Below are 25,290 nucleotides of genomic sequence, written 5' to 3' on the forward strand. Positions count from 1 at the left end.
ACGACGCTCAACGGTCGAGGTGTTTTTGCTTGTTCTTGAATATTGTTTCTTCTTATTTATTGAATTCACAATTTACTTTACAGTATAAAACAAATTAACTGATATCGCTTATCTGATTGATTGAACGAACAATGGGAAAGAGAAAGAGTAAGAGGAAGCCTCCCACCAAGCGCAAAGCCATCGAGCCCTTGGACACGCAATTCAATTGCCCATTTTGCAACCACGAAAAGTCCTGTGAAGTAAAAATGTAAGTTTAAACCTTGATCATGTGCTGTTGAAATCTAGATATTTTTACAACAGATGATATGAATACTTTTTTTTATTTTCAGGGATAAAACACGCAACACTGGTCGAATCACATGCAGAGTTTGCCTTGAAGATTTCCAGACTACTATCAATTTCCTATCAGAAGCTGTGGATGTTTATAATGACTGGATTGATGCCTGTGAGACAGCAAACTGAAAATTTCTAACAACATTTGAACAGTTCTGCTAATACTGAACTCAATATCAGTTTAAATTGAAGAATTAATTCAGGAAAAATTTCCAACTGTATTCATTTTCATGTTTTCACTTTGTTAATACAGGATACATATGCATTACAATATTATTTCAAAAGGATTAAAACTTGTTTAGAACATTCACCCACTTTACCAGAAATATTCTGGAAGTAGTCAATTTTAGATTTAAGTTCTAAAGAATGTGCAATGGCAACTGAGTCATCAGCATTTGACAAAAGAGTTCCAACTGCTACTAAAGTCCTAAACAAAGCCTCTTCCTCCTGTAGTTTGGATAGAATTTCGCCAATTGCGCTCATCAGACTTGCTTTAGCCTCTACTGTAGCGAATGAAGGTTTTAGATGAATAAGGACGGCATAGTTAAGAATAACGGTCGAAACAGATATTTCAACGTGTTTCCATTGGGAGTGTTTTAAAAATGAGGGGTCACTTTCCGTTACTACCGCTAAGATTGCTGCAAATATCGTTTCGCGATAATCCATTAGTATTTGCTGTGAAGAATTATGGATGAGTAAATGAGCAATTGTCCTTAAAATCATCATGCAGTTCGGGACGGTCGAGCGAGAAATAGCCAGCATGACATCAAGCAATCCTTCCTTTTCACTTAACATTCGATCTACCCGAGAATGGCGGGATGCTAGTCGTAAAATGTCCAAAGCAGGAAACATCTTATCTGTAAAATAAGATTATTTAGTAAGTTTCTTTCCAAAACATGATGGCAAAATATTACCAGATGGCCAACGAAGAAATGTTTCTAAATGAGGAATTCCTTCAACAGTAGAACTGGGATCAGCGGATCGTATAAATGCCAATAAATCGGAATCAGCCAGCTGCAGTTTCGGATCGACTTTGCCATTAAACTCTTTTAGTTTGGCTATTTAATTAAAACCATAAAACAATATAGATGTTGTTGATCTACAATAATATGTTTAACCAATGTATACTTGAAATAGCTTCAATATTCGCTTGATCGAAGCGCAGGAATTCTTTGACTGGGAACAAAGCAGGTTCCGGTTTCTTTGGTTGGCCGGGTGGAATATACCGACCAGAACCAGTAAATGGATCTTCTCCCTGAGACATTGCTGAATTCGACGGAGCATTCCCAGAAGATGGAACATATCGCGAACCACCAGTAAAGGGGTCCACATATGTTTCGCTTGATTTCTGTGATGCACCACTGCCAGTTCCGCTCTTACTATTGGTAATGATGAAGTTTGCCACTGTATCCAGATAATACTGGCTGAGATCATTCTTGTGTATGAACTTTTGAGCGGCTAACCAAGGATCTTCGGAGGTGTTATAAGGAAGCTTCAATGGTGGTTTGCCTTCATCAATATCGACACTAAAAACATAATCGTATTCTTTCCCTTCATAGAGATTCTTGGTTGAATCTGATTGACCAGCAGCACCGACTACGTCACCCACTTTTGTCCATTGACCATCACTTGATGACCAGCTAATGTAAAAGCAGAAATTGAATGACGAAAAGAGTAAATCCTTTGTGACTAAAATGAAATGTACCTATAACAGGAAACAGTTTCTCCGTGACGAACCATTTTTGTTTGACCTTCTCTAGTACCAGGTTCAAAAAGGCTCTCTGGACCAGGCAAGCTATGGGAGAAAGGTATAAATTTAGTAAATTATTCCTTCCAAATGAAGTGGGTTTTAGATAAAAATGATGATAAACTCACTCTGAAGCTTTGATACCCCCCAGTTCCAACTGTGCATTTAAAGACGTGGCGGCCAGTTCTTCCTCAAAAGCTTGTAACACTTCTGGGTTAGCTGTTCGTTCTGGGCTCTGTGTGAATACTCGAACTAATCCATCACTAAGAAAAACGTGCAGTCATTTCAATTTGAAATCACTTTCTTGATTTTAACTGATACCTGCTCCCTGTGACAATATCGCCGTTTTTCATAACGCTGACTGACCAAATACTCTGCGCAGGAAGGAAGACTGTTTGTTGACACTCATCACTCACATCTAATTTCCATATGCGCAGAGAACGATCTTCACCACAGCTGACGAAAGTATTGCGATCAGCCATCATCGACAATCTAATTAAAAGAAGAAGTCCAACAGTTAATGGAAGTTCAGATTGTAAAAAGCAAAAAGATTACCCATAAATGTAATTTGTGTGTCCATAGAAAGTAGAAATACAATCTCCACTTGTGACCCACAATCTGACAGTTGCATCATTTGCAGCAGACAAGAACCGAGTGGAATCACAGACAGCAAGTGCTCTGACACAGTCAGTGTGCCCCTTAAAACTCTGAAATGGTGAATCACCTTTCCACATTTTAATGGTTTTATCTGCAGATGCTGTCAATAGTATAGATTCAGATGCAGAACTACTGCACTGCAAAAATTCTACAGCCCAGACAGCTGCAGAATGTCCAGAAAGAGTTACAACTGGAGAACCATCTGATTGCCAAAGCCTTGCAGTTTTATCCCATGAACCACTTAATAAGAATCCAGGGCGAGTAACCAGAGCACAAACTAAAAAAAAATAACCAAACTTTGCTATCATTTTATGAAAACTTATTATGAAAAATATTATGAAATTTTAAGAATAATAACCAACCAGTGTCTGTATGCCCTGTCAAGGTGGATGTTGGATTGACTGCACCTGGATTATAAACTCTAATTTTCCCATCTTGACATCCAGTTATGACAGATCCACTAGGGAAATTATCTGAGCATCCACCAACAGCAACAGCAGAGACATAACCTTCACTTCCAATGTATGTTTGATCACAGACAAATCCCAAACTGAAAAATGATTTTAGATGTAATCAAGCTACTTTAAATAATGACAATGTATTTAAATCAAATTGAATACCCTTCCGGCAACCATAATTTTGCAGTCTTGTCCCTGGAACCAGATACGATGCATTCTTCCATTAAGTCTCCAACAGTGACACTCCGAACGTCCTTCGAATGTCCTGGCATGGAACATCGCAATTTATAAGGCATTTTATTCATGATGAAAATACGTTCTGGTAGTAATAGGAATCCCACAAAATAAATTCACTATTGCTAGGTCAGTCGAAAAAAAAACAAATCAAGAATCATGCGCTATTGCCGTTCGTTCGAAACAAGAATCGATGACGGATGTTTACTTTGTAATATTTCCCCCTATAAATATTTTCATAAACGGAGGTTGTGAATAACATTATATAAAAAATATATTTTTCTTAAACCATATCTGTTCGTAATTAATTATTTTTTAAATTGATCTATAGGCTCAAACAATGCTTTCTCTGCCGAAGAACACGTTCAAGTAGCGCCTCTTGTGTGAAGAAGAAGTATTTTTTTGACGAACAAATACGAACAAGCAAGTAGAGAAGAAATTCGATAAAAATTCAGTTGGGTTGCAAACTTGCTAGAGACTCATAGTCTGCTGTTCTGTTCCATCCATTGCCCGACACCCATACGAAAGCAAATGGGCCTTCGGAAACTATACTTATGTAGTAATAGAATATGGACGTTTGGTAGGCCTTGAACTAAAACTGCACACACAATTTCATTCGACATTCGCTTCTGCGAAGTTCGACATTTGGTGAAAGAATTTGTTTGTACTTTTATAACATTTGAATATCTACTGTTTAGCCTACACACTCAGTGTTAATGATTTTGCAAGAAAAAAAATTTAAACATTGATGTCAAAAATGGAGAATGCTGAAGTTTTAACGAAGAAGAAAACTCATCGACGTAAAGCGGGTGGTAAAAGACGAAAAGACAAAAACGATCGTTCGCTGGAGACAACAAGTGATCAAGACCCAATCACCCCCGAAGTGGTCGCCCCACAGACGGAAAGACAGTTACTCGAAGATGGTGAACCACTAAGAAAACATTTCAAAATGCTACACAAAGAAACCCATCCTCTGTTACATCCTCACAAATTGGCAACTCGTGGAGGTAGAAGGTTGCTGAGACCTGCCAAAGTCCCAAAAGCACCCCAGAACTCAACACAGTTCATCATAGATGATCATGAGAACTCTGCATTTTTTATTGACTTTGATAAAGGCTTTACCCCACCTGGTGCCAGAGATGATGTTGGTTGGTCTCCTTATTTCCAGCAAGATTTTGAAAATGTGTACAGGACCACGAGAGAAGCTGAAACAACAATTGACTGGACCCAAGAAGATCTTGTTGAGAAAATATCAAGTCTAGAGGAGCGTGTGAAAAACCTTGAACAGCAACTGTCAATGTGTGACTCCAATGTCTACATGAATCAGATGCATCATCGGATAGTGTGCATGCAGGACAAGAATAGAAGAATCAAAGAGTTCAGAGTCTGGTGTCCAATGCATGGGAAAAAGGTACAAGATTCAAATTAATTCATTTAAGAAACATCCAAGTAAAACATTTTGATTTCACAGGTTAGACTGAGAAATCCCTCTACTGATACTTCCAGTGAAGATTGTTCTAGTTCATCCAGCGAATCACCAGACGATGAAGATGAAGTCGTTCAAAACGGGGACGAATCCGACTCCAGTGATGAAGATATGACGGAAGAGGATTCCGAGGAAAATGTGAACGAGAGAATTAATCCAGTATCATTAAGCAAACCCGAAGATGTAGAAGAAGTCGAAAAAATCGGAGAGCGAACAGGAAGCGTACAGTCGAATGAAGAAATCGTCACCGAAGAGCCCTGAATTTCGTCAATGCTGTTTTTTTTTTTTGTTTTTTTTACTTGTGAAATCCTCTTTTCCCCCGTGTATGCGTGTGTTTGATGCCTGTGAGAAAATTTCGGCTGTTGCAGGTTAATAAAATTGAAATGTTGAACGTCGTCAAATTCCATGTTTACTTGTCATTTACGTTCCTAGCTCTTTTTATTTATACAGTAAATACAGTAACAACAAGAATTATGACTCAGTTTAGGGGAGGTCTGTCGTCTTTTCACGTCAAGTCACAAAATGGGTGTGCTGAAACATTGGAATTCACTTCGCCTGATGGCCCAAGCTCGTGAAGCTGCCGCTTTCCCGCTTATCGTGTCTATGTATAGATAATATTATGTATAAATATTTACAAGGATATGGGGCTCCGAGTATAAATGTAGAAAGGGAAGGACCGATCCGGGGGAGGTAATTATATATAGTACGTCAGTTTCGAATTACATGATATGCCTATAACACGCATACACACAAACATTTTGCTCTTTTTTTTTTGTAAAGTCGCCAGGTTAGGAAGTACTCATTTAAAATAACAATTGAAATCGTGCACATGAGAAGTGATGGTCGTCAGGTAATCATTCACGCCCAATTTACTTAAAACAGATGGGGGTAGAGAGATAAGAGAGACAGAGGAGAGTGAGTAATTTTGCAGAGGATGGAAATGAAAAACGACTAGACACGACGAATAAAACCGACGCGTTTTCTTCTTCATTAACTTATCCTCAATCATTGAATCTTTCACGATTGAATTTTTAAAAACAATGCAATTTTGCTTAAGATGCAACTGTCGTGTAAAATATTTTAAGTGGCTTTCTTGGTCCTTTATATGTGGGCCATCTCAAACACCCATATGCAGCATAACGCCGCTGCTCTCTTCCGCAGGAGTGCTGGAAGATGCGGACGATGTCAAACCAGCGGGACCTGATCAAGTGAAATAAAAATGAGGTTAGATGTGCAAATTCGTACAATAATTGATAATAATTAAAAACAGTAGCTGTTCACTGTAAACATTCAAATCAGCACAGCATCAGACTTGGGTTCAAATGCATTTTGTCAATCATTGCTAGAAATATTAATTTACAGCACCTTTTGTCTACTGTGGAATTTTTCACATAAAAGGGCTTGTGGATTATAACCCATTCAACTCTTGCAGCAATAAGTTAAGTGCGGAAAATTATGGAAAAGCAGTGTTTAAGATTATTTCAATGGATTAATTTTCTTTAAAACACAAGAATCCAAGTCTGTTTGTTTCAAAAGCATTCGCAACCTCTTGGACACGATGTTAAGACACTCCACACAAAGCATACGTTAAACGAAAACATCACGTCCGTTCACGTAATCAATAGGCAAAAAACTGACAAAACGCGTCAAATTCCCGTACAAAATAGAAGTTACACGTTCCGAAGATAGAGCGAAAATCAGATGAAGACCCGTTCACTTAAAATGGTATCAGAAACGATTGTAACCCGTTTTTAACTTGATTCTCTGTTCGTCAGAACGAGTTTGAATGAGGAAAGACTATACTAGTATACCTGGAATGCACCAAGGACAGGAAATAAAGATAGTTCATTATAGCAAACAACCGACACGAATGTGACATTCTCCATCAAGGAGTGGCTGCCCAAAACCAATCACGATGTACTTCCACACGGATGTGGCAGTTTTGACGACACCTACATTGTAAAAAGGTCCCCTGCTAACATGGAGCCACCTCCTTTAAAACCGGAACGAAGCAGACGTACAAAGTGAAAGCGCGGATCGTTTGGAAGCAAAGTGCTGCTATAAAAAAGGGGTGAGACGGCTCTCCAGCTACCTGATAAAGGAAGAGATGAAGGGGCGAAAGAAGAATTGGGGGTAGTAGCCATGCTGCTGAGGAGCTGCTGGAATTCTTCCAGTTCTTTTTCCAGCAAAGCAAGAAACGAGGGAGAAAGAGGGGAATGAGAAGAATTGTCGTGAGAAATCTCATGCCCGGGCGCTTGGCTGTCACGGCTACCATCATCTACACCATCACCCACCTGCACGACAGCTTCACGGACCTCTTGATCCGCTAATCCCTGTTCAGGAGGATTGCTGCTGATTTGAATCTTATCTTTCGAAATGGTGATGCCGAACTTGAGACCCTGATGCGAACCCACTTGGCCAGCCTTGTGCACCGGATGCACTTCTAAGCTGATTGGCCGGCCATGGTCTACAGTAGTCACCTGTGGGTTATTCGAACAAGATATAACCACCGGGTTGATCATCTGACCTGAAACGGAACTGCTGGCCATGGATGTTGCAGTGGCTGTGGAAGATTTCTTCGGAGGAATGACCGGCTTGTTGGGTGGTACTGGCGGTGGAATGCCTCGTGCAAGAGCAGCCGACTTTTTGGGCGTTGTGGGCTGAGCAGACGTAGCCGTTCCAGTTGCGGATGCAGCAGATGTGGATGTCGGCAAAGTGGCGCTCGTCGTGACGTGGAAAGTGACTTTGCCTTCATTGTTGGTAGTAGTGAAGACTTTCGTGCCCGCAGAGGCTGAAACGGCCACTCGCGGTGAAGTTGACTGCATTGTACCAGCGGAAGATCCACGGCTCGCCTTTTGTATGTAAAACAATCAACTATGTAATCTTTACTCAAGCTTCCATAAATAATGGGCAATTTTCAATTACCGGTGTCAATTCGCCAACTTCATTATTTGTGGTGGCAGTCGAAACCGGTGGTGGAGGCAGAGTTCTGGAAGACCCGGATGAACTAACGTTAGCTGCATTCATTCCTCCTAAATTATATTGCATGTTGCGGATTCCTCCAGCGGCAGGGCTAACAGCTCGGGCAATTCCGGTTGCTTCAAAAATAAAAGTAACCATTAGAATAGGAATATCACAATAATATCTCCGGTACATGTATTTAAAAAAAAAAAGAGAAAAAACTCACTTGGTGCCTGGACTGGAGTGCTACTAACGAGAGCCATTGGCTGTACAACTTTTCCGCTTGTGCCTAGTACAACGAGCCCAGTAGCCGAATTGAGCGGAATTGGAGCTGACGGGCTTGTACGTGGTATACTGACTGGGCTGCTACTTACGACTATAATAATTACAATGTCAAATTTAGTATGCCATTCCCAATTTTCGTCACATGATTAATTACTCGCAGAATTGACGGAACGCGGAGGAGTTTGCGGAGGGACAACTGTGGGTTTTGAAGGAAGTTGGGGTCCCATGGCGCCACCTCCAGCTGGAGATATAAGGGTCGAAGTTCCCGGGGGTAAGCTGTTTCGATTGGTTGTGGTAATTCTGGGAGGACTATTGGGCTGATTGAGTCCAGCTTGGAACATGGCCACTTGGTGAGCTTCTGCTTGTTGTTTCTTTAGGTTGTCGACCTCTGTGTGAAGTTTGTCAATAATCATTTCCAGTTCCTTAGTCCTCTTTTCTTCGCGTTGCAGCTGGGCTTTAAGTTGGGCTCTTTCAGTGTCAAACAGAGCCAGCTGTTTCTCTAACTCTGCCTCCATTTGCAAAGCTTTTTGGCTCTCTTCTTCCAAACCTTCAGCCATCGTGTCGACCCGTCCCTTCTCCTCTCCCAGGATCTGAGCCAAGTCTTCTGATTTATTCCTTTCTTCGACGTATTTGAGAATGAGTTTTTTGCGCTCAGCCAACAACAACAAAACAATTTGTTTTTGTCTCTGCCGTTCTTCGTCCAATGTTTCCTGCAACTTTTTCATGTCCTTATCGAGTTTCTTCTTCGATTGCTTCTCCACCTCCAGTTCCTATTTTAAATAACATTCAATCCATTTATTTCCCTTCAAATAAATTGGCTAACTAAAGAAGAAGAAAATAAAAGGAAAAAGTATACACTGAAACTATAGAAGGGAATAGCAAGTGGGTAGCCTACGCCCGAAACTACAGTCGTAGGTGTGCGCGTCAGGTCGTCCTTCCTATTGACTTACCTCCCGAAGTCTCGTCCGTTCTTTTTCCAATCCGTAAGTGATGTCGTCACCTTGGGCAGTGTCATGCTCATGCTTCCTTCTCTCGTCGTCTAATTCACGAAGCACCTAATGGTAAGAAACCCAAGAGAAAATAGGGAAAGTGTGGCAGAGACAAGGGTCGTGTGTGACTACAGTCTATACTTCTGTACTGATCAATTGAGGATCATACGGGAAAACGGCAATTGACAGGAAGCAAAAAAAAAATATGTATATAAATAAATAAATAAAAGCCGTCACGATATTCCAGACGAGGTTTCACATGTCTTTGAACACAAATCACCGAGCCGTTAATGCAAAAAAGAAAAGAAAAAAAAAGTGAACCGTGTCTGGAATGTCGGACGTGCAGGGAAAGTCTTCCGTTCATCGGCAGAGATGCAAAACCAAAGTGCGTGACGCATGCAGAAAATTTAACGAGGTAGTCGGAATCAACGAGTTAACATACCTGTGAGTGGCGTGCTTCGGCGTCTTGCATGGCTTGAATGAGATTAACGTGAGAATTTCTATGTTGGACTACCAGGGCTTCCAGAGCTGCCATAGGACCTTCGGTAACAGCTTTTAAAAGAGCCGTGTCGTCGGTAGACGAACCACCAACTGTGGCAGAGCGTGAATCACGTTGCAGAGCGATGAACGGGTCGTTGACGGGCAGAATGCGTCCATAACGAGCATGGCTGACTTGCTGTTTAACGCGTTCAGCCTGGATAATAATAATATAAATCAATTCTCTGAATCATATAAACATCATATTATAATTTTATTGCTATTACCTTCAATGTTGCAATCACCACATCTCTGGCTTGAAGCTCCCCTTCCAGGTAGCCCAACAGACGAAGCAAGTCAGATTTGCTTAATTCAGCTTTTGGGTTTTTCTATTTATGAGCATTGAATTCAGTATTACAAAACACAAGTAGACTCACAACAAATGATAAAAGACTAACCTTCACAGTGCAATTAATCATGTGTTGAAGCTGCTCGATATCCATGGCATTGGTTTGTTCTGTGGTCTTGGTTGCAGCAAACGTGGCATTTGATTTTGACAAGTGAGCTGAGCTGTGGTTTGAATTCACATTGCTAGCAGCCATCATCACAAACAATTTGATGAAATGCAAATGAATAAAATAATACAACAATGAGTATAAACAGTGTAAAACTTGGTTTCAAACTAGTTGCACAGCTTGTCATCGAAATCAGATGGTCATCGTATTGCCAACTAAGAATTTCGAGAATCGAATCCAGCAGTTCGGTCGTTTGGTCAGAGTGAAGCCCACAAGAACACAATAGATTCGGAAATGCGTCCACTCCACACGAGTCCTTTCGCTGTAAACAGTCGTCTGTCGATCAGCACAGTGTAAATTGAAAATATACCGCTAGTCCGAGATTCAATTATTATAAATTCCCGACGAAATCATTCATCGTCTGATAAAAACAGTGTCACTTTGAGAAATCTGATTGTCAGGCGGCCATCATGGTTCTCATGAAGGGCTCGCTTTGATTTTCAGCTTTGGGTGAAAGATCCGTGAAACATCTCGAGGTGTACTGGCAAGTGCTGCCATCTAGCAATGCTGAATGGACATTTGTTGGCCAATTTTTACCGAATTTGAATAGCAATTTTACTATTGAACGACGGTTTAAGAAATATCCATATTAAAAAACAAGTTTCTTATAGCCACTGTAGCTTCTCTAGAGGTATACTGTATTCCTTAATATACACATATTTCCTAACAAATGACAATATTTTAAACTTAATGTGAATCCTCCAGTCTTTCTTACGAAAGAGTTCAATTCTAATAAGGTGGTGATGCTCAATTTCTCTGGGACGCGCGATAGCAACCACATAAAAAAATAAAAGAATTATCAGGGAAATTCAGGAAGTTGGTTGAAACCATATCCAAATAAGTTGGAACGATACGGATACAACAGAATTGCCGTAACTTCATGATAATAGTGTCTAAAAGAAACAATTCACGGCAATGCAGCGCTCATAAATTTTATAATAACAGGACAGACAGGGTGTGTGACCACATTGATATTAAAATCCCGTGTGTATTATTTTGAGGCTACAACAATAAGATAGCAGGTCGTGTCCCAAAATGAGCGGGAGTAGATCTACAAAATGTTATTATTAAACTCGTCGCCGTCAATATGAAGTTTGGCACGTCACGTCTGATCGGCGGCTGATTGCTTTTCTGTTGGTTTACGTTGGTTCAGCTCACGCGGAAATATTTTTAATTCGATGTTCGTAAAGAAAAGATAATTGAAAATAGAGCCCTTACAGGAAGATTTTAAGTTCTATCAAAGGCCGATTATATCATTAGAAAAAAGAGCACCACATAACGAGGAGCAACAAAAGACGATGTGTAGAAGAGTGGTTAGAGGAATTCTTATGTGTGTGGCACTGCACGATAACAACGTATAGTAAAAGCGGCTGGATGAATGAAAATGATGGCGCCAAAGCGTTCAAAGAATAAATTTCAACAAATCGTGTAGTAGGTGACGAAGAAGATCCTCCTCCATTGGCAGTGCGTTTTCGCGTGCACCCCTTGGCTACGTCAATACCTATTGATACCAAGGGTTGCGACGGATCCAGTGCATGCGGATGCCAGCGTCTGTGCGCAACTTGATCGAGGCAGCTTCGGCTGCGCGCACAGTCTCCTTGACTGACTGCATCAAATTTTGAGCGTTACCAACCAACATATCAGTTGCCTCTTGGTCTTCTTCTGTTCCTTGCGCTCCCAACATTGTAGCCTTGACAGTCGACAGGATTTTCAGTTGAGTGCCGATGGTCGGGATGCGCTCACAGACTTGTAGCAGTGCCTAGAAGTCGAACGACATGTCAGAAATTGATATTCGCTCATCCAAAAGATTCACATAGAGTATACCGTGCGCATTCTCTTGTCTGTGCACTCCCGGGCCAATTCCTTGGCCAGCCGCGTCACTTCTTCTGACGCCTCAGCGATGGCCTTGGCGCAAGCGATCAGATCACGTTTGCTGCCACCTTCTCCACGTACCAGCTGGGACAAACGACCCATCAAGAGGGCCATCCTTTTGGCGGCGGCAATGATCTCATTGTCTCTGGAAGACCATTGCATCACTTCTTGATGCAAACCGTGAGCAGCCATCTAATAATCATTCAAAAGATTAATCAACTTCAACGTTTCCTGAGAAAATGTAAATACCAAGATAGGCTGGTCTCCTTGTGGTGCATGTCGGAACATTTCATCTTCGTCATCCGTCTCAGGAGGAGGAGGCCTTGGTGGAGGATGTTCACCGCCGGGCAATGGTGGACGAGGAGGTGCGTCTGCCAGAAAATGCATTAAATTAATTGTATAATTTTTTAAAACCAATTTGCGATTATTTCTTACTCAGATTAAGTGAAGACATGTCAGGTGGCGGTGGGACCGGATCAGGTCCGGCTACGGCCTTGCGCACTTTACCGACGGACTCGAGAAGTTTCTTATTCGAGTCACGCCACTGATTGATCGAACCTTGATCTCGCATGTTGGTGGCCACGGCCTTGGCATCCTGAACCATTGGAGTTACGTCTGCAGCAAAGAACAAAGTTAGAAATTTTCACAAAACAAACAGAAAGAATGCGGAAAAACTCTTAAACTTACTGGCTTGCAGAAGGTTTGCAGCACCAGTCACTTCTCCAATAAACTTGGGATCCTCCGAGTTGTCCGCTTCTTGCTTGGCTACCATCAACACACGATTGGCCAGACGGGCAATTTGGGATGTGCCGTCGACTAACCGCTGCGCTTCCTGGCGGCCGATAGCATCTTCGCATTCGGCTGTGCAACGACGCATCAATTCTTCCGACTGCTGAATAAATGTGGCCGAATCAATAGCTTCGTCACACAACTGACGAGTGCGTGCAATGGCATCAGCGTACTGACGCCGCAAGTTCTCAAAATGCTCATCTGCGGCCTTATTTTCTGGGTAGGTCATCCGGATGCGACCAGCATTAACCAATTGTGGTGTCAAGCTTTCCACCTGTCCTGCTGAGCTGTTCAAAGCCTCTGAGAGCTTCTTGTTTCCATTGCTACCACCAGCAGCAACCATACGAGCCGTCTGAGCAGCACGAGCTGAAAATCCCTTCAATGCTCCTGCCTTATCCTTAAAGTTCTCCTCGCGATTCGGAGTTCCTAATGTGCATACAAATTGTTCAAAATCGTTTCAAATGACGAATATTGACGCGACAATGCCTACCTTCTGGAGCCAATACTGCATCGGTAAACTGCTTCAACGGCGTTGTGATGTCAATAAAGTCTTCAACAACACGGTCGACCAAAGCTCCCTGGATCTTATCCTTGAGCTCGTCCAATTTCTGCGACAACAACCTGAAGAAAAGTCGATTGTTATTTTTAAAAATTTAAAAACCAGTCACGGCAAAAATGTCATACTTTGCAACTGCTTGGGCTTGAGGTGAATTGCCCTGTCCAGAGCGGCACAAATCTCCGAGTTGACGAGATAGCGAGTCAACTTGATTACATAGCGCAAGAATTTCTGCACGTTGTTCACCTTGAAGTCCTTGGGCAACCTGAATCAATTATTTGGTTAAAGTACAAATACCTCAGATTTGAAAGCAAGGCGTGATTACCTTTCTTCCTTCTTCGACAATCAATGCGATAGCCTGCTGTCCTAAACCACGATCGTCGACGCTGGGATTTGCTAACCAACGGCGAGCTTGTTCTAATCGTCCGGCCACTGTGTGAGCTGGTTGTTGGATTCCATACTTTTCAGCGTTGGCGACAGCCGTTTGAACCAAATTGTTCAACTCTCCCAACTTGTGGCGGATACTGCGGGCTAGACCTTCCGCCTGTGGGGTGGCACCTTGTCCGTCGCCGCGCAATTCAACCAGGGCGTCCGTCAGAGACGTCAATTCGGAGCAAAGCTTACGAAGAGCTTTTTGGTCGTCGGGTAGCGAATGCTCAGCAACTTTCTCGGCCAATTCAATGATTTGACGGATAGATTTCTCTCCTACTCCACCACCGCGAGCATGGGGGTCCTAAGGAATGAAAAAAATAGCAAATAACTCCAACTATTACTCGTATAAATGATAATTACCTCAAGCCAATCGATGGCGGTTTGAAGTTTGCTTTCCAATGCATTGCAAGCACGTTTCATTGCGGTCAATTGATCAGCGTCCCATTCGTCCTCGTCGTAGGTAGTTAATTGCAGGACACGAATAATTTCATTGATTTCATCCGTCATACGACCGGCTAGGTAGTTACGGTTTTCTGCTGCTTCTTCATTGCCTTTGCCACCTTAAAGCAAAATCACACGGAAATTTAAATTTATTGAATTTCACTCAGTTTCAACTTCTCTTTCATTTACCTTGAGAAACAATTTGAATGAAAATTTTCATGGAGCAAATAAGAATAGGAGCCAGGGTTTTGACCTGTTCCAGTGAGCGGATAAGGATGTCACGATGGACTTGGTGCGTCAGCTCTTTTTGACGCGCATCAACTTCACGCGAAACGCGCGTGAGACACGGGCTCACATCCTTGACGAACTGGACTAAATCATCGATGCTCTCAATGACTTCAGCTACGGCTAAGTAGTCCAGGACTTTTTTGCATTCGCGGATGATCTTGCGAACTTCAGATTCATCGAAACAAAGCAAAAGCGATGACGTTCCTTGGAGAATTCCACGGGATCCTTCAATCAACTTCTTCCTATTTTTATAACGAGGCGTTAATTTAATAGATACACATTAATATTGTTAAGCGTTTTTATATGGTTTACCGAGCGGGTCCCGAATATGGGTCGGCCTTCAGCATGGAAGAAGCTTCCTCCAACAATCTAGAGGCCCCTTCAACTCGGTGTAATGATGCTGGCATATCCTGCTTAAGGATGGCGTCATCGCTGCTGTGTATGGTCTCCTTGCCAACCTGAATACAGACAAATGTTCGATTTCACGGGATTTATCCTTGAAAGGCCAAAAAATACACAGACCTTAACGAGATTGGTGACGGCAACCGATACAGCGTGCACAGGCCGTTCCAAATCTGGCATGGCGTTTCCATCTTCGGCCTCCTCATGTAGAATAACAAGTCGTTCAACCTGCCAATCAAGAAACAACAAGGTTTAATTTAAAATCAGTTCCGCCTTTTATCGAGTTGTTGCTTAAAATTCGTGAAAAAGGGAGAAAATCAAAGTCACATACGAACAGAAAGGGTGGAACAACTTTGGGAAAAAAACAGTCGCCATCGCCATAGAAGGTTCGTTTGCTAGGCTCTTTCAATGAGCCGACACCTAATCGCTTCGAGGGTTTTCGTTTTTACTTTTTTTTCGTTATTCCACACACACACACACAGACTGCCCCCACACGCATATCTTTATGACTTATTGAAAGAGTAAGGAAAGAAACGCGCGTAGGAAACGGAACCACTTGACAACGACTATCTCATGTTGGGTAATCTTTGGCGGAAGCGACTGGCAACGCTATCACGAACGTTAATAAGTCTTAAGCCTATTTCGAGACACGTTGTGCAATTTGCATAGAGTTTAAGGTGGCAGAGAGGACCGAATTTACAAGACAACAAAACCACACAGCTGTGGCCTCTAGGTAAGTACCAGGCTACCTTTTCATCATAACAACAGAGGAGCGCAGTCGACCTTGACTATATATGGTCATACCGTACGGGGCTCCACTTCATCCGCTCGACAGCAACTCTCCACCAAACCAACAACATTCTGCTACATCTCTTTGCATTCCATACGAGAAGGCGATGAGAGACAACGCCCTAAAATCGTTGGTCATCACGACCAGCATGGAAATGATTGGTTGACTACCTAATAGGGGAGGTATTTTTGTTAAATAAGGGTGAATTTCGACCAGGAATCTCGACCCCACGATAGTCCCCGTGCTTCTGACTCTTCTTCGAGACGGTTCAAACCTACCCCGAGTGTTTTAAATATAGCCGGAGGTTCGACGGCTTTCTTCTAGTGGAACTGGCGAGTAAAAATAGGTTTTTTTCTTTTTCACATCTAGACTCATTGAGAGGGCCAGAGGTTAGCGACGAACACAAACAACAAAAAGAAAAACTACCAGCAGATGATAAACACAAGGGCGATAGCGTTAAAACCGACAGACATGAACATGTCTGGTTACCAACATGTTGTCAAAAACAAAACAAAAATTCCAGTCAGTGACTTTTCTTGGAAGTTCAATTACCTGAGAAGCCACTGGCTCGAGAATACTTTCGATGGTTTTCGTGTGAAAAACAGGCATTTTGGGTTGATAGTCGAGGCGTCGTCTGCAGTGCACACAGTTCCCCTCACGTAAGATCAACCACAAGAGTACGTAATATCTCTGCTAGATTTGTTAATCTCCTCTTTGGTGTAACACAAACCTTTCTTCGTGTCTTACTCAAGCCACGAATGAAACACCACTGACTGTTCAGCTTTCACTGTGCGTCAAGTCTTTCGAGAATAGAGAGCCACAAGAGTACAAACGAATAGCAGACGACTAACATAAGCCCCGCCCATTCACTGTCGAAAAAGCTTAAAACTCGGCTCTCTCTCAAATTTGTAGCTTTCTTACAACCTTAAGCCAACACCACATAAAAAAAAAATAAGAAAAGTTTCTTGTTTTTTTTCTTGTTACTTATCTGTAAGAGAAAACCCGATATCTTCCATGTACTAACGAATTATGCTGTATTCATTCAACACATTTTTTATCGGTGAAGACTCCAACGATGGTATTGGATATTATCAAATACTAATGATTTATTTGTAAATATTAGTAGAATTTTGAACTTAAAACGATCAGTTCTGGATTTTCGTATAGCTGTAAGTTGTAACCTACAAACCAAGTTTGCTGCCATTATCACATCATCATGGCGGTGTTAGCTCATGATATTCCGGATGTGGTATCGGGAAAAATAGGAGTGGGCGCCAAAAATCTTACTCAAAACAACGAAACTTACGCACGGGCACGCTCGTTAATGAAAGGACACGAAACGCTCTAAATTAGATCGTCTACAGTTTCCAAGCTACTCCTAACCCGTCATGTCCGGCTGAAAATAACGCACACCCCCACATCCGCCTTCTATGCATGACTCATTCCGCAAATGGCAGATGAGCCTCTTCCGAATACACGTAGGATATACACACTATGTAGCATATCTAATTCTATGACTGAAAATTGGTTTCGCTACGCATTTTTCACAACACAGTTTTGTTAAAATGACCAAATTTAATCGCTTCTCGGTCTTTTAACTGTGACACAAATTAGACGGGCAATTTGTAATTTCAAAAATATCTTTCTGCTACCTTATTTACTCTAGGGTAGCGATATTTTTATTATCAAAGTGTAGTCCCACATTCACATTAACAGCTTGATACAAATTAATTTTTACCCGTGATGGCATTGTCATTTCTCCATGGGTTCATCTTCTTCCTCCTCCATATCTTCACCTACAACAATTCAAAAGTTTTAACAAACGAAACAAGGAAGTTGAAGACAGGATGTGAATTTACCATTTGCATTTCCGTTTTTGCTGGAGCCTTGGGTGGCTTTTCCAGGTACGACACCTGCCCTCAACATTTGGTTTAGACGTTCTACCTCTTCCAAGGTGGAGGCATTAGCAACAGCTTCTCGGATTGCACGAGCCTCCTCCGCAGATGCACCACCTACACAAAATAATTTAATAACATTTCTTAGGCTAACAAAACAAAACATTTGTGTTTTTTACCTATCGGTGCCTTATTTCCCGCTTCAGCTGAAAGAAACTTGCTTTTCTGGGCGATTTCTTTCGCCAATACTTTTCCTTTCTTTGATTTGAATAGGTCTCGGGCGGCTTCTCTCTCCTTCAAATCAAGTTTTACATGAATAAGGAGGAAAATTCCTGATGTCAGGTAGAACATTATTACCTTAAGTTTTACTTTACGAAAATCCAACACCCTCAGGCTTGGCAACTTGTTTATCACATATGAACGATAATGTTGCTTATTTGCAACAGGATTGCTCAGTAGACTTAAATAGGTGAGTTTAGAGAATTCTGCTAATGGGTCAAGGTCGCCCAACTCTTGCAGATGATTATTTGTCAGGACAAGGGTTTCGAGGTTTGGAATGACTTCACCTAATCCATCAGCAATGCGTCTACAGATTTTAAAGAATCATTTGCATGAAATTAAATTTGTGAATAATACAACAAAAAACTTACAAGATTCTGTTGTTGTTTAGGAGAAGACTTTTAATTCGTCTCAGCAAGGGAAAACCATCCAATTTCCTTATGTCATTATCTGAAAAATCTATTGTGTCAAACTGATCCTGAAAAAAGAAAACACTCCAGTAACTGTTCAGCATGATTACACTACAAATTTACTTACTAAAGTTGCTCCTAGGTTTTCAATTACAGGAATCTTGTAACCTAAAATGATGACAAAAAATAGCTGTATTTTCACGAAATATTTTTACAATTACATCACTTTTTTTAAGCCAACACAAAAAACTTTTGAACTTTAGTAACTGACTGAATGAGATTGAAGCTGAACGCCGGTTACATACCTCTTAAATCTAGTTCTCTTTCTTTGATGGCATTCGTGTACTGGTGGCTCAAGTGAATGACCTCAGCCGTCAACTTCACCATTTTCTTTTTGGCTTTTTAAACCTTAAACACGTAATTGAATTTGGGAAAAGATGCAATTAAAACTTGAACAAAATGTTTTTGCACGTTTGTAGTTGACAAATCTAGGGATATCTAAGTGACGCCATGTGCGATGTTGCAACTCATTTCCGAATACATTTCCAAACAGGAAATTAACTTTTCAAACTAAAGTTTTATCAAAGGTTTTGTGCATCTGTAGCTTTTTATCTTGAAATATAAATACTTTTCTAAACTAAAGTATTTAAATTTGTCAACAAAATTAAAAAAAATTATAAACGTTAGAAAATATATGAAAATGGCTGTGTTTTTGCCGCTAGGTTTTAAGCAGACGACAATAGCCACGAACGATTCGGCTTCCAGTAAAACTGTAAACAACTTCAAAATATTGAGTTTGTGTTGTAACTTGAAAGCAAGTTATCAACTTTGAAACAGCATTTGACATTTATCTTAAAATATCAAGTTAAAGACAGTATAAAACATGATTATTGCTGTTGAAGGGTGCGCTCATGGTGAACTTGATCAAATTTACCGGTCTGTCGAGAATTTGGCGAGGCAAAGAAATGTCAAAGTTGATTTGCTCATCTGTTGTGGAGATTTTCAAGCTGTTCGAAACGAAAGTGACTTACAATGCATGGCAGTACCTGACAAATTCCGTCATATCTGTACATTCTACAAGTATTTATTTATAATTGTTTTAGACAAATAAGAGTTTATTGTAATTGTTACTGTTTTTTTCAATATCAGGTATTATAATGGTGAATTGAAAGCACCAATTTTAACTATTTTCATTGGAGGCAATCATGAAGCATCAAACTATCTACAAGAACTTGCATATGGAGGCTGGGTTGCTCCAAATATATATTATCTTGGCTATGCTGGTGTAGTCAAGTTTGGTGGCATCAGAATAGCGGGAATATCAGGCATCTTTAAAGGACATGATTACTTGAAAGGACATTTTGAAAAACCTCCCTACACAAACAGCACTATGAGATCAGCTTATCATGTTCGTAGTCTTGAAGTATTTCGCTTGAAACAGGTAATTACATTTTGATTGTTTTAAAGATTAAAAACTTAAATGTCTTTTAATTTTCAGTTAAAAGAAGACATAGATATTTTTATTTCACATGATTGGCCTCGTGGTGTCTACAATTATGCAGATACCAGAGAACTTCTGCATTGGAAACCATTCTTTCGGTTTGAAATAGTGTTACCTAATTGTTCCAAAACACAATTCAATTTACACATTTCTTTCTTTCCCCTTCCAGTGATGAGATAGCCCAAAATGTATTGGGAAGTCAAGCTGGAGAAACATTACTTCACGAATTGAAGCCTAAACATTGGTTTGCTGCCCACCTTCATTGTAGGTTTGCTGCTACAATCCAACATAATGAAAAACAATCAACTCAATTTCTAGCACTTGATAAGTGTCTTCCAAGACGTCAGTACCTTGAAGTAAGATTTAATTCAGAATATTCTCGAAAAATTTAACAATTTAACTGTTGGGTATATCTAAAAGTTGGTGGAAATTCCACATGATTCCACCCAAAATTTGGAGTTGTGTTATGATCCGCATTGGTTAGCAATTCTTCGGTCAACTAACCATTTAATGAGTGTTCGTCCAACTACTCAGTACATGCCAAGTGGAGGTCCTGGATGCACTGAAAGGTGACACAAAAGCATTAGTTTTTATTTTTATGGATGCTGACCTTTTTTTATGTAAGATGGAACTTTAATCCAAACGAAGAAGAAATAGAACAAGTGAAAACTATCTTTGACAACGACTACAAAATTCCGTCAAATTTCTCCTTAACTGCTGAACCATTTAAGCCTCGACCAAATTACAACAGAAATGCTCAGCAAGCACAAGCGCAATTGAATCCTCAAACTACACAATTTTGCGAAAAGCTTGGTATCGACGATCCCCTCGAAAAATTGATTGGGAAACCGATTATCCTCACTGCTCCCGTAGTTAATCCAGACGAAATTGCTCTTGAAGATGACGATGAAGAAGAAGAGACAGGTGACCATACTGAGGAGGTAGCTGGGCAGGACAATGGTATATTCTTTGTCGATACCAAACCGCTGAAGAGAAGTAAAATGAGTTTACCGCAGCCGCAAAATGAAACACATGAGGAAGAACCACATACTGCGGAAAAGGAAGCTCCCTTAGGAGGGATTTTGGATGAAAACGATTCAAGTGCTAAAGTAGATGATCAAGATGTACCTACTACCGTAAAGAAATTTAAACGACGCAACCAAGAACTTTACATGGACCCGGAAAGTTCTACATAGCTTTTAAAAATTAAAAAAGAGATGACCTGATTTTTCAATAAAATCTACTTGGAAAAAATGCATATTTTGCTATCTATTTACTTCGTTTAAGTTTTTTGCCATTTTAAATTTTCCAACAGTTGTATTCTTATTTAAGTAGGTAGTTTTCAGAAGGCAAGATAGGCAGAGTACGTTTACCTTGAAACATCACAGTTGTAGCTAATATTCAAGATAGAAAAATGTTATAGCCAATATGGAATGAGCTAGATAGGAGAAGATATGAAATTAAGACAAAATAATTGTACGAATGTTTGCATATTTGCACCAATCCATCCCAACATAGTTGCAAATTCTTAGGATTTGTAGGGGAAGTTTTTTACCGGAAAATTGTATTGGACAATTTTATGTCCGTGGAATATTTAAATTAATTTCTCCGTTATGCGGGTTCTGAAAACTAAGTAAAGTAAGAATGTGTCGTTGAAATCCAATACTGGAATTTGATTGGTCATTTTGGAGTAGTGGGCCGCTCCTGTGTCATCGTAGTCAAGAATCCGTGTTTAAGTCTAGGATGTTTTCAGCACTGCTTTGAAGTTGTTCTCCTTTAATTTACGTCGAATCATAATGTTGAATGAATCGTTTACTCCTTCTCTATTATGCGAGACACGATCTATATCCATCTTGTATTGATTGCAGTACAACCTTTATTAATCATAAAAGAAGTCAATCCACTGTCTGTTTAAAAATACCAACAAGCTCATTTTAAACATACCAAACACGGAAGGTTCTGTCCTCCTAGAATTTTTAGGTCTGAGATCTGGTCCTTGTTTAATAATCTTCAAAGGTGATCTCACAGCCTTGGATGTAGATAAAAATGAGAAACCAATGGATCACTATATCGATTGGTAAACGTTAGTTGCAACTCCAAAAACTAAAATGTAGAACAAAATACCTGAAGTTAAAGTGTGTTCCGGGTGGGACAGGTGGCTGGAACGTGAGAAGAAAGCATGCAACGCACACGTTCTCCCATTCAGACTTGACATCGTTACGGACGTCGAGGACGTTTTCCTCTTATATTCAGTTTTCCTACTTCGTACACGCAGAAGGAATTAATGGTCTGAGACTTCCTGGGCCCATCCGACATGGCGACAACACCTTTCCGTCTTAGCCCTTCCACGGCTTCAAGCGGAAAACGGAATCCTCGGTCTCCAGTCGAAACTGGTGGAAGTTACGTTGCAGGCAAAAGTTGAGTTTGAGTAAGTCGAGACAGCCCTCAACGGAAAAGTATTGCCAGCACGATGTTTTCATTCCAGTGGATGTCCTCACTATGGTACAACGGCATTTTCAGCCAGTGCCTATAAGTTTGGAAGCGTGCCTTTCATGACGGGATATCTGTAATAAAAAGAATTCCAAGGGTGTATATAAAAACACAACAACCTGTACATTCTCCTGAATTACGCTCGTATTTTCAAACTATTTTTCACTCAACAAGAGCTCCATAAGGAATTGTTTGTTTTTCTTATCATCATCCGAATTGTTTGGGGGGAGGGGGGGTGGCAATTGCTTGAGGTGAGCCGCGATCATTTGCAACTCATTCGTACTGAAAATGATAAAAGTAAAATTTAATTTTTACGCCACAGGTTTTCAAGAGCAAAAAAAAGAATACCAAAGCTAATTCCATACCCAGAGTCGGGTAAGGCTTTTGAAATGTTTAGTGAGCGCTCCACGAGTAAATGATGCTGGCCACGTTGGTCGGTGCAAACTGCCTCAACTCGAGTAAAGTATTTGACAATTAGTCGAATACGGTTGATTTAAAAACGGGCGGTGGTAGACTTTTAGGATCCGTGTCCTAAAAAATTTGGTTCATTCTTTAAAACCAAGTCCCCATTTTCCATCAACTTCTTAATAAAAAGACTCGGAAAATTTTCTTTAAGTTTTAGAAGAATCTAAAACAAAAAAAAAGACAATGTTAATTCAATTTAGAATTTTCTCATCATAATTGTAAGTTTTAGTGTTGGTTTAAGGTTTTGTCTAGGAGTATGGTACACCTGGGTGGTTAGAAAACATTCCCGAATCCTAATTTAATTCTTTAAGCTACTTTTTAATTTAGGATTCCTACTAATTCTGGACAGTTTTTTTTGTAAAAAAAGTCTTGATTAACATTTGCATGTTCGACCACAGATAAAGAGTTGTTATTTATCTGTGGTTCCGACATTTTAGTACCCCCACGTGAGGTGCAATAGATTTTATCTTAACTAAACAAAGAATTAACACACACACAAATGTGAATTATGCAACCTAAAGTGTTTAGAACAGTTTACATCACTGACACATTACACAAAATTCACTACAACTTACGATTTCAGCGCAGCAAGCAATCGGAAAAAACAAGAAACAACACATCGAGATGGTAGTATAGTATGGCGCCACTTCCTACTGAAAAATGAAATAACGGGGGGAAAAAGACGTGCAGGGTTGCCATCCTTTTTAATACATTGCACTTTAAATGTGACCCCTAGATGGCGTTGAACATATTTTATTGGTTAAAAAGTGAACTTTTTTGAATTTAGAAGCAAACAACTCCACATAACATATTATCACATTAACGGTATCTTTGCCGTTGATAATTCTCCCACAACTGCTAGTCTATTATTCTTTAATCAGTATTGCCATCGCTTAAAACTTTATTAACTAGGCCTACTAGGTAGTATGTGTAAGATTGCTCAAATTCAAACCAAATATACATCAGTAATATGGTAATAATGAAAGCGCATAGAAAAGAGCGAGTGACAAACAAGACGGGTAAAGGTGACACAAATAGTAGGGCCTATGTTATTGTAGTTTAGATCTTTTCCCAAAGACTTTTTTCCCTGTATATAAGATATTACCATAACGGAAACCAGACAAAAAACAGATCCGCGATCTCCACAACCTAAGCCCAACAAAGCCTGAATAGCTAATGATTTCCTACTGTTGGTCAGCTTCAATACACCTCCAAACGTTAGATCGCAATCAACTATTCATGAGGCTCACGAATTTAGATGTATTCCTTCGAGTCTTTTGCTGCTGGAGTTGTATCTTGATTCTTGAATCCAACCAACATACACATTAACAACGCATAGACAAGGTTTCGTGCAGGTTTCGTGACACTTGTCATTTGAAAATAACCGAGTTCTACTTTATTTGACTTGTATAAGGTTTCCGGTGATGCAAGGTTATGGCTCACACTGACAAAGTGATAAACTGTAACAGGGGAGGCTATACAAATAAGTCAACTTTCCTCTACAAGAATTAGCTAGTCCAGTTTTTTATTCCGTAAAAGATTTTCATATAGGCTAGACAAAAGCCATGATCGGAATGCTATTGTATGGTTTATTATACTATACGTGGATATTTATAACGAAAACCAAGATTAAGTCAAATTTGCTTTTACATTCTGATGTCATTTTGTAGGAAATAACAATAAAACCAAGATGTTCATCTTGGTTAATATTTATCTAAGTTAAAACATTTCCGTTGTGGAATGACACTCACCAACCAGGCTGGAAATGGCGAGAAAAAACAAATGCATATCACATTGATTTCCCTATGATTCTGTGTGAAGTCGGTTACAGTATTACATTTTTATATGTAGATCACGCACATCTGTGTACGCAATCATCATCTGCATCTTAAGCGCTGCACCTGTTCTGCATAACAACGTCACATGTGACATAATAATCTTCCTGCCGCTTTATTAATTTCACAGGGGGGAAAAAGGAGAAAAGTCAAACATTTTAGAAAGTAGAAAGTCGATTGTTCTAAATTATTTAACTTCTTCAACGTAACAGTCCCTGACTACTCCACAAAACCTGGTTGGCATCTCAATTAAATGGAAAGAAAGAAAGAAAAAAACGGGTTATACGCATTTAGACGATAGGCATTTGGAGCTTGCAAGTTGCGCTCACTGTGTTTGAATGAGTGCCAGATGGTTACGGCCAACTGTACAATTCTCTTCTCAGTGGTGTGTTCATAGCATTTGTAATAGTGTTAAAGCTGTGTGTGAAGGTGGTGATGATGATCGCTGCAGTTTTATCCCAATATTTCCCCCCCCCCCTTTCAAAAGTGCCTTGATGTAATTTGGTCGTCTCTAAAGCAATAGTTGAGGAACACCCACCTGTGTGGCCACACATGCAGACCGGCCCCACGATGAGCGGTTGATTGGCTCAGCCTCTTCCGATTCTCAACGATCATCGCTACTCTCTTGCCGCATTTCTTTGTA

At 40.3% G+C, this 25,290-nt stretch overlaps 7 protein-coding genes and 1 long non-coding RNA gene across 13 annotated transcripts; 3 read left to right on the forward strand and 5 right to left on the reverse strand.

Moving 5' to 3' along the window:
* Positions 1-25: 25 nt before the first annotated feature.
* LOC124194548 (transcription elongation factor 1 homolog) lies at positions 26-604 on the forward strand. Its single transcript, XM_046588792.1, has 2 exons — positions 26-247; positions 330-604. The coding sequence occupies exons 1-2, from the start codon at positions 132-134 to the stop codon at positions 460-462; spliced, it is 249 nt and encodes an 82-aa protein (XP_046444748.1). The 5' UTR covers positions 26-131; the 3' UTR covers positions 463-604.
* Positions 532-3,609, reverse strand: LOC124194543 (phospholipase A-2-activating protein-like). The gene is made up of 9 exons (XM_046588787.1): positions 3,358-3,609; positions 3,100-3,287; positions 2,636-3,014; positions 2,402-2,572; positions 2,209-2,343; positions 2,039-2,128; positions 1,462-1,973; positions 1,248-1,391; positions 532-1,190 (listed from the first exon to the last, which is right to left on the reverse strand). The coding sequence occupies exons 1-9, from the start codon at positions 3,498-3,500 to the stop codon at positions 607-609; spliced, it is 2,346 nt and encodes a 781-aa protein (XP_046444743.1). The 5' UTR covers positions 3,501-3,609; the 3' UTR covers positions 532-606.
* Positions 3,610-3,859: 250 nt separating this feature from the next.
* On the forward strand, positions 3,860-5,316 carry LOC124194545. The gene is made up of 2 exons (XM_046588789.1): positions 3,860-4,840; positions 4,901-5,316. Exons 1-2 carry the CDS (start codon positions 4,178-4,180, stop codon positions 5,174-5,176), a joined length of 939 nt encoding a protein of 312 aa, XP_046444745.1. The 5' UTR covers positions 3,860-4,177; the 3' UTR covers positions 5,177-5,316.
* Positions 5,317-5,334: 18 nt separating this feature from the next.
* LOC124194542 (CTTNBP2 N-terminal-like protein) lies at positions 5,335-10,703 on the reverse strand. Of its 5 annotated transcripts, none has more exons than XM_046588784.1 (9): positions 10,086-10,703; positions 9,915-10,016; positions 9,593-9,844; positions 9,112-9,216; positions 8,316-8,931; positions 8,103-8,252; positions 7,841-8,013; positions 7,443-7,767; positions 5,335-6,115 (listed from the first exon to the last, which is right to left on the reverse strand). In XM_046588784.1, the coding sequence occupies exons 1-9, from the start codon at positions 10,230-10,232 to the stop codon at positions 6,033-6,035; spliced, it is 1,953 nt and encodes a 650-aa protein (XP_046444740.1). In that variant the 5' UTR covers positions 10,233-10,703; the 3' UTR covers positions 5,335-6,032. The 5 variants fall into 5 exon arrangements, with proteins under 5 accessions (XP_046444740.1, XP_046444738.1, XP_046444737.1 ...); XM_046588782.1 differs by having other exon boundaries at positions 7,210-7,767; positions 10,086-10,657; XM_046588781.1 differs by having other exon boundaries at positions 7,008-7,767; positions 10,086-10,657.
* A 467-nt stretch (positions 10,704-11,170) lies between these two features.
* Positions 11,171-16,627, reverse strand: LOC124194541 (vinculin-like). Its single transcript, XM_046588780.1, has 13 exons — positions 16,325-16,627; positions 15,103-15,210; positions 14,893-15,038; positions 14,482-14,822; positions 14,212-14,411; positions 13,745-14,152; positions 13,548-13,684; positions 13,354-13,484; positions 12,762-13,289; positions 12,510-12,689; positions 12,324-12,445; positions 12,027-12,266; positions 11,171-11,961 (listed from the first exon to the last, which is right to left on the reverse strand). The coding sequence occupies exons 1-13, from the start codon at positions 16,379-16,381 to the stop codon at positions 11,704-11,706; spliced, it is 2,856 nt and encodes a 951-aa protein (XP_046444736.1). The 5' UTR covers positions 16,382-16,627; the 3' UTR covers positions 11,171-11,703.
* A 767-nt stretch (positions 16,628-17,394) lies between these two features.
* Positions 17,395-18,886, reverse strand: LOC124194546 (U2 small nuclear ribonucleoprotein A'-like). Its single transcript, XM_046588790.1, has 7 exons — positions 18,662-18,886; positions 18,484-18,524; positions 18,318-18,424; positions 18,025-18,253; positions 17,847-17,961; positions 17,632-17,784; positions 17,395-17,568 (listed from the first exon to the last, which is right to left on the reverse strand). The coding sequence occupies exons 1-7, from the start codon at positions 18,741-18,743 to the stop codon at positions 17,525-17,527; spliced, it is 771 nt and encodes a 256-aa protein (XP_046444746.1). The 5' UTR covers positions 18,744-18,886; the 3' UTR covers positions 17,395-17,524.
* Positions 18,887-19,070: 184 nt separating this feature from the next.
* On the forward strand, positions 19,071-21,063 carry LOC124194544 (lariat debranching enzyme B-like). Its single transcript, XM_046588788.1, has 6 exons — positions 19,071-19,436; positions 19,506-19,797; positions 19,855-19,955; positions 20,027-20,213; positions 20,278-20,426; positions 20,483-21,063. Exons 1-6 carry the CDS (start codon positions 19,240-19,242, stop codon positions 21,051-21,053), a joined length of 1,497 nt encoding a protein of 498 aa, XP_046444744.1. The 5' UTR covers positions 19,071-19,239; the 3' UTR covers positions 21,054-21,063.
* A 91-nt stretch (positions 21,064-21,154) lies between these two features.
* Positions 21,155-23,482, reverse strand: LOC124194549. 2 transcript variants are annotated; one of them, XR_006874912.1, is made up of 6 exons: positions 23,388-23,482; positions 22,713-22,975; positions 22,488-22,629; positions 21,982-22,421; positions 21,802-21,922; positions 21,155-21,731 (listed from the first exon to the last, which is right to left on the reverse strand). It is a non-coding gene; the product is annotated as an uncharacterized LOC124194549 (long non-coding RNA). The 2 variants fall into 2 exon arrangements; XR_006874911.1 differs by having other exon boundaries at positions 22,696-22,975.
* Positions 23,483-25,290: the final 1,808 nt, after the last annotated feature.

This window comes from Daphnia pulex, chromosome 5, assembly GCF_021134715.1.
Source record: "Daphnia pulex isolate KAP4 chromosome 5, ASM2113471v1".
In the NCBI taxonomy this organism is placed as follows: domain Eukaryota; kingdom Metazoa; phylum Arthropoda; class Branchiopoda; order Diplostraca; family Daphniidae; genus Daphnia; species Daphnia pulex.